General features: G+C 37.0%; 2 protein-coding genes across 4 annotated transcripts in view; one reads left to right on the plus strand and one right to left on the minus strand.

Moving 5' to 3' along the window:
* PDE6H (phosphodiesterase 6H) overlaps nt 1-12,240 on the plus strand; it is a 203,421-nt gene that overhangs the window by 2,130 nt on the left and 189,051 nt on the right. The window lies entirely within an intron of this gene.
* SMCO3 (single-pass membrane protein with coiled-coil domains 3) lies at nt 644-9,207 on the minus strand. Its single transcript, XM_001158099.6, has 2 exons — nt 9,120-9,207; nt 644-1,682 (listed from the first exon to the last, which is right to left on the minus strand). The coding sequence occupies exon 2, from the start codon at nt 1,664-1,666 to the stop codon at nt 989-991; it is 678 nt and encodes a 225-aa protein (XP_001158099.1). The 5' UTR covers nt 1,667-1,682; nt 9,120-9,207; the 3' UTR covers nt 644-988.

Here is a 12,240-nt window from a genome sequence, read left to right on the forward strand (position 1 = left end):
CCATTAATAGGCCTCCATAGCCTTTGGCGTTTTCTAAAATCAGGTAATTAGTGAAATGGCCCACCTAATGCGTCATGTAGCAAAGGCAGCTGCCTCCTTTTTGCTAGTGTTGAAAATGAAATTATATTCTTTTTTCTGAAAACTTATAATAAATTATGACTTTCTTTTAAATGACAAATGCTTTGAGTAGTGACCTTCTATTCTGCATCCTAAATGCATTTTATTCATGTGTAGCTGTGTTTTGCTTTCTTGTCTTCTAAATGTTTCAGTGTTTGAACATTCACTTGAGCGATATTTAATTATCACAGTTGGTCAGGGTTGATTGCAGTGACTGAAACAGGACCTTGATGTTTTTAGTTTTGATTTTTACCATTTTCAAATCCATCCGGTTTACATTGTGTAATCAGTAGACGTTTACAGATCAGCTTCCTGTCCTAATTGAAGCACATTGTTACAAACCATTTTTCAGTCTCTTCTAGTTTACAGAAAACCAGATTTACTCTGATGGTCAAAAATATGGTAGTATTTCTGTCTCATTCGAAGGCCTAGAGTTTGTGTCTAGGCAGAAGTTACTGAGTATGTCCCCTTATAACTAAATGATGTTTGAAGCTGGTGGTAGAAATGAAAGTCTCTGCATTCAATGTGAAATTTAAGAATTTTACTGAAATTAGAAAAGAGAAAAGTAACCCCTATACTTGCTACTCTACGATAGCATTTACCCCAATGTTGATCTGGTAGAGCAGGGTGTGAAAACATCCAGGGAGAAAATTTTTTTACCTCACAGGGTCTAGCATCAGCTGATCCAGGCATTGTTGACTCAAAACTCATCTAGTCATCTAGTCTTGGCATCTCCAATTTCCCTCTCCAAATTGTTTATCTTATTTAAGTCCATATTGGAAGCCTATAGAAAATGAACCTAATCAAAGAAGCAAACACTGTTACTGAAAAGGAAGCAGAAAAACACTTCAGTGGCAAATAAAATGGCTGTTCATTTCATTTGGTGTTTCACTGTATTGATGACCTCAGTAATGGCATGATTATATTTTTCTGAGGCTGATTTGAACTCCACCAGATGCTTCTCATAACTTTTGATGGCTGCTTGAAGCTGTGTTTTTTCCACTGCTCCCAGGATGGCACGGACAATCATATCTATGCCAAGGCCAAGAACAGCAACTCCAATACTACCAAGGAGAGAAGCACCAATTTGAGCTAACACAGTGACCAACTTGTTAATTATGCCAGTTGTGACATTTGAGCCCACAAGTTTAACAGCGACTGCACTGGCTGCAGATGTAGCTTCTCCCAGGATGACCGAAATAACCTTTTGCACTATTGCAATTTTGTCTGTTTCCTTTTCCTTAATATCCTGAAGTTTTCTATAGAGGGTTGGCTCTAGCTTATCTTTTAGTGCTTCATCAACCTTCTGCAGTTCCTTTTGGATTTTCATAATGGCTTGGATGATGAGGTCACAGTTTTCTTTGATGGTCCCATCTCTTTTCATCTCAATGGAGGCCAGCCTGCACCCCAAGTGCATATTTAGAACCTCAGTCAGCTTATTGGTGACATCGAAGCTGTCAGATAAGCAATCAAGGAGCTGCTGGTGAAGACGATTTACTTCTTCCCGCCTTTTTGGGTTCTCTGGGTAAAGGAAGTCACTTTGGGCCATATTTCCAATATGATCGCTGAAAAATAAAATGGTAAATTTTTACTGAAAGTCTTAAAAAATGTCTGCTAACTGTGTAGAAGGGACTAGGAAATCTTTTTCTTCATGCATAGCAAAGAAGCAAGATGCTGTCTAAGGATAATTCCTCAGAACACTCAACAAGTTTTTTTAAAAGAGGGAGTATCGCTGTGTCACCCAGGCTGGAGTGCAGTGGTGCGATCTCAGCTCACTGCAACCTCTGCCTCCCAGGCTCTAGCAATTCTCCTGCCTCAGCCTCCCGAGTAGCTGGGATTACAGGCATACACTGCCATGCCCAGCTAGATTTTTGTATTTTAGTAGAGACAGGGTTTCATCGTGTTGCCCAGGCTGGTCTCCAACTCCTGACCTCAGGCAATCCACCTGCCTTGGCCTCCCAAAGTGCTAGGATTACAGGCGTGAGCCACTGTGCCCGCCCTCAGCAGGTTCTTTAAAACAGTTATTTTTATGAAATTTGGAGTCAGTGTATGGAAAATGTAGGCAACAGAATACAACCCTTTGATGGATAAATTAAGGTATTAGATTTTGTGGTGGTGAGAAATATTCATCGTTTGTCAAGCATCTGTTTATTAATAAGAGTGATTATTTCTAGGTAATATTTAATAACTTTTATTTGAAACAGACCCCAATTTCAAATGCTTACCTCTTGATTACTAGTGCTCCTTAGTTTCCCGAACCCCTAGTCACCGCATTGACCACACCTACCGGACTGATTTCTCTAGCATTTGGAGTTAAACTCTAGTCAGGGCCAGATAAATATTAACATCTCTAAATTTACAGGGCTGTTTTTTGTGTTTCAACACTTGGTTATTTTAACTTAAAATATTCAAGTCACTTTATATTTCTCTACAGGCAAGTTATTTGTTTTCTAAACCTAAAGGATATCCAAAGGCAACACGTATATCATGCTAGAATCTTTAACAAATTTTTTCTTGTGATAAGAGTATATATTCAAGACTCTTTGGATTAAAATTTCATGTGGGGAGAAGGTAGGCACTATACAGGGCACAGTGTTAATCAGAGATAATCATGTGATTATTCTCCATTTGCAAAGCTTATAAATTAAATTATTTAGAATAGTCTAAATAGTATCGCACTTGGGCATTATTTAGATAAACTAGAGTGAACGTCAGAAAAAAAATGCCATTTTACAAAAGTATTAAAGAATAAGGGGCCGGGCATGGTGGCTCAGGCCTGTAATCCCAGCACTTTGGGAGGCCCAGGCAGGTGAATAACTTGAGGCCAGGAGTTCAAGACCAGCCTGGCCAACACAGCGAAACCCCATCTCTACTAAAAATACAAAAATTAGTTGGGTGTGGTGGTGCATGCCTGTAATCCCAGCTACTCTGGAGACTGAGGCAGGAGAATCACTTGAACACGGAGGTGGAGGTTGCAATGAGCCAAGATGGTGCCACTGCACTCCAGCCTGGGCAACAGAGCGAGACTTTGTCTCAAAAAAAAAAAAAAAAAGTACTGAGAGTACATCATAGAATGAATAAAATAAACTTGACAAGAGACTTCAGCGTTTGTCCTTTTGGCCTACAGTACCTAACAGTCATGCTCTTCTGTGTTTATTTGGGTGAAAAATCTAAATTTGAGCCAGTAAGAGCACGATGCTACTCAATATGCATACTTTGAGTAGCCTTCCTATGTGGCTGGTACTTTTTTTTTTTAAATTACACTCTTGAGAGAAAAGAGAGAAAAAATGGAGTTCTCTATCCATATCCATGTGGAATCTGGCACAGCCTCTTTTTGAGTAAATAATATCGTAATTAATTTGGACCGTATGTCTTCTAGCACTACGGTTCTTATTCTGCTTAAGGGGAACCTCAGAAGTATGGAATGTAGGAATGAAGATTTTTTTCTTTCAAGAAAGTAAACCTGAAAATAACCTATCCTCCAAATCGTATGGATATAAGTTGGCAACGGAAAAGAGAAAATTTTTCTGAAATGGTTTAGGAACATAAATAACCATGTATGTTGTTAGATTTAGAAAAATGCACTGGAACCTCCTGGTAAAATAAACTACCATGGTTAGAAATTAATTTTTATCCTTGATTCAAATCCAGCACACATACACATATATACAGGCATGCACACATGTAACAGACACACATTTCCACAAAACAATACTTAGAAAATTTTCTAATCCAATTCCCTTTAAAGAAATTGCTTGTGATGATCCAGTAAATATTCTCTAAACTTACAATGGGTTGGAAACTGTAATTTGCTAAGCACAGATTTGGACTTTGAATTTTCTTTTTTCTTCTAGTAATTTTCCATTAAACGTTTGTCTTTTTTGACTCCCGGTTTTCAGATCTTATTATGAAGTGAAAACTCTAGTTTCTGACTGACAGGAGAAAATTAGCTATATTCCTATTCAGACAGTTAGGTGAGAGGAGTTTTCTTATCCTGAGAAAGTTCAAAATATCTCTAGCAGCTATCATATGCCATTATATGAAGGCATAGTTTCCAGAAAAGGTGGGTGGTTCTATCTACCTCAAGATAAACAAATGGAGAAATGAACCTTCCTCCTGGATGGGAGGCAGAATGCTTCCAAGTGGTCGGCTCCTTTTCAATTAACTCATTGTTTTAGCACAACTTCATGAATTAATCGTAAAATGTATCTGAAAGACTGAACAGGTGAGCCTTATTTTTTTTCAGAAAATAAAATAGAACTCTTCTCCCCCCAGTATTAAAACACCATTAAAACAAAATAGTAAACAGTATGGTACAGGTACAAGAGTCAGTGAATTAATGGAACAAATTAGTCCCCAAAGCAGACCCTTCTATCTATTTAATAATAATAAATTGTAGAATCTCAAATCAATAATAATCGAAATTATTACTCCATAAATGGTCTTGAGTCATGGGCTAGACTTTGGAGTTAAAAATTAATAACAAAATTGTTAGTGTAATATATGTAGAAAATTAAATAATAGCTGGAAGAAAATGGATAATTTTCAAATATCGGTATGGAGTAGGACTTTATAAGCCTAAAACCAATAAAAAAAAAGCACATGCAAAAATTTGACTAACAAAGATGGCCAATGTAAAAAGAACTGAAAACAAGCTAGAGAGAATGCAAAAAAAGTATCGTTATTATTTTCAAAAAGCAATGACAATCTAATATATAAATGAGCAAACCACCCTGAACAGAGTACAAAAAAATAGTATCTAATAAAATGGTGGGAAAAGTTCAGTCTTACTAGAAATCAAAGTGTAAGACATTGTACGTTTTCAACTACTAAAGTAATGTTTTTCCTCCTTTTAAGTAGTCTTGCTCTTGCACTTGCGCTCTTAGACTCTTTTTCGTGGGATCTAGACATCAGTTCATTACTTCGTTCCAATAACGAGTTTGGCTAAAGAAATGTTATGATGTGCTAAGAATTATGTTTCCCTTATAATGAAAAAGGACTTTTATTCTGAGTCAGACTTACCTTCCTAGCTTTTTTCCTTGGGTGGGGAGTGGGGAGGGTTTTCTTGTGCTAACATATCTCCAGCAGGCCTGCCACCATACCTGCTTAGGTATGTCTGAGCTCCAGTTCTGAATACAGCTCAAGGTTATTTCTACACCCCAAATGAGATAGGGAGCACTGGGGAATTAGGAAGAGGAGAGGTGGGGATTGAAAGTGAAACCATTGAATTGTGTTTTGGACAGGTGAGGTTTGAAGAGCTTAGCGAAGAAGGCAATTATTGGTTCATTAACAATTCATCTAATAGGTTAGTACTTACCACGTGTAAGGTCCTATGCCAGCACCACTCTGCAAAGCATACAAAGATGAAAAAGACATGGTCCTTGCTTTTTTGGAATTTCTAATCTAGTTAGGAAGTTAAGACAGATTTATAACTGTAATATCAAGTTGAAAGTAATATGTCGTACAAAATTAAAGGTACACTTGGTATTTGACTTGTGCAAATTTGTTTTAAACAACCCACACTTTAATATATAATATATTGGCACTGTGGCCATGTGGAGACATTTAGTCATCTAGTAAGGTTAACAATTTGTAATCTTTCAAGTATTCTTAGATATGTGCTTGACAGTTGAGGAGAGGCTGGGCACCACATGGAGAACCATAGTTGGCAGTGTGCAGTATTTTCGCTATTGCCCTTAACAATTTAGTTCTGACTCCCAAAGTGATTACTCCACTCAGCAAAACAAAAGCCCTGCAATTATTTGGAGTCACCCTTCTTAAAGATCGTAGTTGTTACTCAGGCAAGCTTCAAGTGATATTTTACAAACAACCCATAATATTGTGCCCGAGAGGAGTTCTGAGCCATATACTTTCTCCATCTTATTCCATTTTCATTGATGACCTGTCACTTTCAAAGATTGTAGCACCAACAGCAAGTGGTGTATTTAATCCAGCTCTAATTAACTACACCTATTGTATGGTAAGTTTGAACTTTTACATAATTTGAATTATCACATGATGGTGCTTCCTGTTAGTGAAAAGTTCCACTTGGGGAATTACCATCCACTTTTGTACAGAGTTTGTTCTATTATTTGAAAATTTTCTTGTAGTTATCCATGAAATGGGTTCTGTAGTGCCCTGGAGCAGCCCATGGGGAATTGCTAGACAGCAGGTGGAGCTCTTGGTCTCTGGGTCTCCCATTTTTCACCTGGGCCTTTGCTGGACTGGAGCAGCTGTGCTTTCTCTTGCTCTACACATTTGGGCTCTGGGTAGGTAAAATTTTATTTGATGAGAGAGTTCTGTTGCTAAAACAAAGTTTGGAAATTTTTGACTTGTTATTTTGTTAAAAAATGACAAAAACATCTGAAAGTGCTGATGTCATTGGTCAGCACACCTTAAGAAATGAAAATGGAGACAAAGGTTAGCTTGAGATGGATGCTTACTGCACCTAACCTTGTTAATTTTTTTGAATTGAGAAGTCAACATTTAAGATTAAAGGGCATATAAGATATGGTAGAAATATGCTGATAGTTGTGTCTAAAAGTTAAGTTTTATTTAATGACATCATACAGTTGTTTTAGTTTTTCAGAAAAGGAACTACCTTACAAAATGAAAATGTACTGATCATCATATGTTCAAATAAAACTCTTCAGGGTACTTTCGTGAATAACAGTAGTGCGTTGACTGTCAAGTGCTGTTGAACTTAGAAATTAATATCAAGGTGATTAGAGAAAGCTTCATGGAGAATGCAATATATGATTTATACTTTGATAGATGGTACATTATGGAGAAATTAAAAGTGAACGGTTTGGTAAAACAATTTTTAAATATATACTTATTACCAGTAATATATACACTTTTTTAAATAGAGGAGGAAAAACACCCATAAACCTACCATTTCACTTTTGATTTTTGTTATTCCTTTTCAAAATTTGTTTATATGCATAAGTATCTTCACAAAGTTATCATAATAGTATAAATAAAATTCATCTTATATGCACTTAACACTTTCCCCTATTTATAGCTTTAAAAATATTTGGCCGGGCGTGGTGGCTCACGCCTGTAATCCGAGCACTTTGGGAGGCCGAGGCGGGCGGATCACGAGGTCAGGAGATCGAAACCATCCTGGCTAACACGGTGAAACCCCATCTCTACTAAAAATACAAAAAATTAGCCGGGCGCGGTGGTGGGCGCCTGTAGTCCCAGCTACTTGGGAGGCTGAGGCAGGAGAATGGCGTGAACCTGGGAGGCAGAGCTTGCAGTGAGCCAAGATCGCGCCACTGCACTCCGGCCTGGGCGACAGAGGGAGACTCCGTTTCAAAAAAAAAAAAAAAAATTTATTGGTTACATATACTATTCCCTATCTTTACCCTGGTTCAATAAATCTAAAATTGTTTCACTATCACTAATAATATTCTAATGAGCATTTTGATACCCACAGATTTTTTTTCCTCCATTATCTGGATTATTTCCTCAGCATAAGTACCTAGAAGAATTACATAATTAGTGGCATAAGTAATGGGAATTAAATTTTTATTACTTTTGATATGTATCGTAAATTGCATTCCAAAAGCTTTTACCGTGCTATCCCAAATAAATTTTTATAGCAGGATACTGGGTATCCTGCTATAAAATTTTTACAATTTTTATTTTAGATTCAGGAGGTACATAGGTTTGTTCCCTGACTATACTGTGTGTTGCTGAGGTTTACTGTGAATGATCCCATCACCCAGATACTGAGCATAGTGCTGGTATCTTTCCCAGTCAAAGATGGTCCTGTTTAAATATTGTTGATTTGGGAAGTGTAAGGTTAAATTTCAAAAAGAGAAGTTCTTGCCTATTTGGAAATACATACTGAAAACATTTAAGATGAAATGAAATGGTCTCAGAGATTTGTTCACAAATAATCTGGAAAGAATAGTGGGGTAGGGTTATAGAGGAAAAAAGATTGGCCTTGTTTTGATAATTTTTAAAGCTGAGTTATGGGTACATGGGAGTTTATTATATTATTGTCTCCACTTCTGTGTATGTTTGAACTTTTCTTATAACAAATAAAAAAGAAAGAAAAAGAAAAACATGACCCCGTCTAAACCTCTGATATTTAGTCATTAGTGCTCTCTGAGGTTTTACATTTCTTCTTGCTGTCACTTTTCTTCACTGTCCAAACAGGGTTTTGCCATCATGCACAGTTTCCTTATTTGGGAGTGTGGAAATAGGGTATAGGTAAAGTCAGGAGCTTTTCAGGAGAAAATAACAGCTTCTAACTAGTTCTGAGTCTCCTTTAATTCAAATAAAAATCTGTGGCCTTTAATTAAAACAAAAATTGATCATGATGTGATGATATACTTTCTGATATAAATTCATTTAAAAAATGTTTCTGACCAGAAAGAAGAATATTAAAGTCATTCATCAGCATTTATCAAGTGCTCACTGGTGAAGCCTCTACTGTGTCCCTTGAGGCATTTGAAAAAGACAATGTTCCTTGCCCTCAAGACGATAACAGCCTGTTTGGAGACACACAACAAATGCTCAGAGATATTTAGATATAACATAATTTATGAAGGAGTATAAGTACTATACATTAACCAGTATTAGATTCCACATTCATTCTTTCATAGATAGGTACTGAGTGCCTATATTAATATTAACGACATAGAAGGAAATGTTACTATCCATGTAAACTTCACACATTCACACAGGTATCATTTCATCCTTAATCCTTCTTAGAATTGATGTCTTTACTGCTTCTCTTCCACTCTGACTTAATCAGTCCTAGAAATTGTTAATTTTCCTCCTTCTCTGCTGTCTTCAGAGAAGGCACCAGGAAAGGTTCCTTCCAAATCACAAGGAACATGTCATGGGATCCTCTTATAACAAAGCTGTTTTTTTACTTTATTTTATTTATGGTTAGGATTCAAGACTGATGGGCTAATTCAAATTCCTCCTACTACTGAGAAACAGAGTATTATATCAATACTAATAGAAATATCCATGTTGCTTACCTTGCTGTGTTTCTGAGTTCCGTGGTCCCAGCAGTTGTTTAGGAGTATTGTTAAAGTGCTTTTTCGTCTGGTTTCATCTGGATATTTCTGATGGAATGTGATGACTTACAGACTTTGCTAGTCTCTGCTGGGTCCCTCTGCCTGTCTGGTTTATAGGCTATTTCTACATGGCTTGGCCCTCAGAATTCCTTCATTTCCTGTTAATAAAAACTTAGTATACAGTATTAAGTTATATAAACTGGAAGACTAATAGTGTGTAAAACTTATTTTTAAATTTCTGTTCTTTAATGGACTTTTTATTGTTGAGAAGCACTATATAACTGAGCTAATTCAATTTAGTAGAGAAGATGGCTCTTTGATTGCAGCTCTCAGATTTTGGGGTTTTATCTTGTCAACTATTCCAGATACTAAGTTTCTTTTAGCTTCTGTTGCATTTGCACCTCTAACTGTTGCTGATTATTTAAATTCTCAAGATATATAAATGCAGTTACTTGCATCCAATTTTTTTTTCCTCTTCTTTCCAGCTAGGAGTTCTCCTCTTTGTCATTCTTTCTCTTCCTGTGTTGGTAAATTGTCTTGACAATATAAAAACCTTAAAGTCCAACTTCACTCTTTTCCCTGAAAGCTCAGATCAGAGTCTTCCCTGCTGCTTCTTCCCAGCTTCAGTCTTCAGACCCGTTAATTCCTCCACAGCAAAGACACCTGAGTCGCAGGGAAATCACTCAGCCCCAGTGTAACTTAGTGAAAGACAGCAGGCTTTACACTCAGACAGTCCTGGTTTTGTGTACTCCAAGTACCACTTACTAGTCATGTAATCCTAAGAAAGTCACTTAGCCTAAGTTTTCCCATTGGTGTAATATGAGTATTAGTTAATAATTTATGGATTAAATGGGATAGTGTTTATAAAGTAATTGGCATAGTGGCTGATATGTGGCAAAATCTTATGAAATGGTAGCTATTCATATATTAACAACGGTATCTCCTGGTGGAGGGGAGAGGAGAATGGGTGGGTACAGGATACAGAATCAAAATGCCAGACAGGCAGACAGGAAACTTTAAAATCTAAAGATGCTGCCCTGTGATCCTAAAGAAGGGCTAAGTGGGGTCACTTTTCTACTTTTGTCCCAGTGGATCATCTTGCCCTTGATGTATCCAGGGCCCCACCATGTACGGATGTGTGGCCAGTGTATCTGAACTAGGTATGGATGTTAAGTAGGATTTTAATAGATGTTTGGGGAGGATGGTGGTATAGAGGAAATAATACAGATGGAGGGAACACTGAGAGCAAAGGAGCTGAACCAAAAATTGTAGAACATTTTCAGGGAACAAAATCCACCATGCTGGTGATACAGGGTGTAAGTGGGAGGAGCAGTTAAGGGAAGGTAAGTCATGGAAAATTGAAAATAGTTTGTAGATAGCCTTAGATGTCATGCTAGGAAATTGTATTTCATTCTGTAGGTAATAATGAACCATTAAAAAATCCTTTTAATTATGGTGTAATATTTGGAGATTTGGATTTCAGGAAGGGTACATTATGTAAACTTGATTAGTAGGTATGGACAATAAAGCATGAGTTACCAACCCCATTGCCTACAGTATGTGGACAAAATATGTCTGTCTTTTACTCTGTCTTAAAACAGTTGCATTTTGTTTCCAAAGAGGCTATTGTTGAAGAGTACCATTTAACCCACTTGTTCCTAAGGTGTTTGTTTCTCTTCTATTTCTACCCTTCTTAACATTTATTGCCTACTCATCCACTCCTTTGTCTCCTACCACATAGCAGCCTAAGTGGAGTTGCCAAAATTAAGGATAAACAGTAACAATGCAAAATAATTATCAGAGAAAAACTAGAAGCAATATTGACTTCATACTGAGCCCCCTAATCAACTTGAACTTCTTTTTTCTGCAATCAGTTTCTCAGGTTGAAAACTTGAACTTCTTAAATCTTTCTTGACTACTAAAGCCAGTATTAACGTCAAGTCAATAGTCAGAACTGAAACTTAGGAAGCAGGCAAATTTTCTTAGTGTAGATCTTGGAGTCAGGGTGGTTTTAGGGAATCAGGAAGGCTGATTTGACAAGTTTCACTGCTGGATTGACAGTGGTGGGAAATGAGAGTGAAAGCAATAATATCTCCAAACTTATCTGCATGTAGCTCTCACTTGATAGTTTCTTTTATTTAGAATGCTTTATTTTCCCTTTTATCCTAAAGCGCATCCCCTTCTTTTCCTAAAATCTCTGCTCAAAAACCATATATTACATGACCCTGAATAACCTGCCTGATTCAATTATGATTGTTTCAACAATTTGCCAGCATTTATGAATGTTGCACTTAAAAAAAAAATCAAGCAAACCTAAAAATAATCACCTTTTTGACCCAATAGCTTCCTTTATCTTTCTTCTTCGCAGTTAGACTTCCCAGTTTGGTAGTGTACATGCATTGCCTCTACTTCATTTTCTCCATTAATTTTCCAGTATTTATAATCTAGCTTCTGTACATATTCCTGCCTCTTGCAAAATTGCTTTTCTAGCATTGTCAATGACATTGTAATGACTAAACATAAGAAATAATTTACAGTGTTTATCATACTTGCAGCATTTGAAATTGCTGATCAGGTCTTTATATTTTCTCTTTTTTTTTTTTTTTTTGAGACAGAGTCTCACTCTGTCACCCAGGCTGGAGTGCAGTGGTGCCATCTTGGCTCACTGCATCCTCCGCCTCCCAGGTTCAAGCAATTCTCCTCCCTCAGCCTCCCGAGTAGCTGGGATTACAGGCGTGTGCCACACCCAGCTAATTTTTGTATTTTTTAGTAGAGACGGGGTTTTGCCATGTTGGGCAGGCTGGTCTCCAACTCCTGGCCTTAAGTGATCTGCCTACCTCAGTCTCCCAAAGTGTTGGGGTTACACTAAAATAAAATACTTAAATATAAATCTAAGAATATATGAGCCACCATGCCCGGCCAATTTATCGTTTTTTCTTTAATGGATATGCTTTTGGTGTCATACATATCAAAGGACTAATCAGCTAACCAAAAGTTACAAGATTTTCTTCTGTTTTATGGTTTTATATTTTTATATTCATGTCCCATTTTGAGTTAATTTATGTATGTGTATGGTATGACA

Source organism: Pan troglodytes, chromosome 10 (genome assembly GCF_028858775.2).
Source record: "Pan troglodytes isolate AG18354 chromosome 10, NHGRI_mPanTro3-v2.0_pri, whole genome shotgun sequence".
Classification (NCBI taxonomy): domain Eukaryota; kingdom Metazoa; phylum Chordata; class Mammalia; order Primates; family Hominidae; genus Pan; species Pan troglodytes.

Bases quoted from the DNA above. Each gene is read 5' to 3' on its own strand.
- SMCO3 (XM_001158099.6), bottom strand. From the start codon at position 1,666: ATGGCCCAAAGTGACTTCCTTTACCCAGAGAACCCAAAAAGGCGGGAA.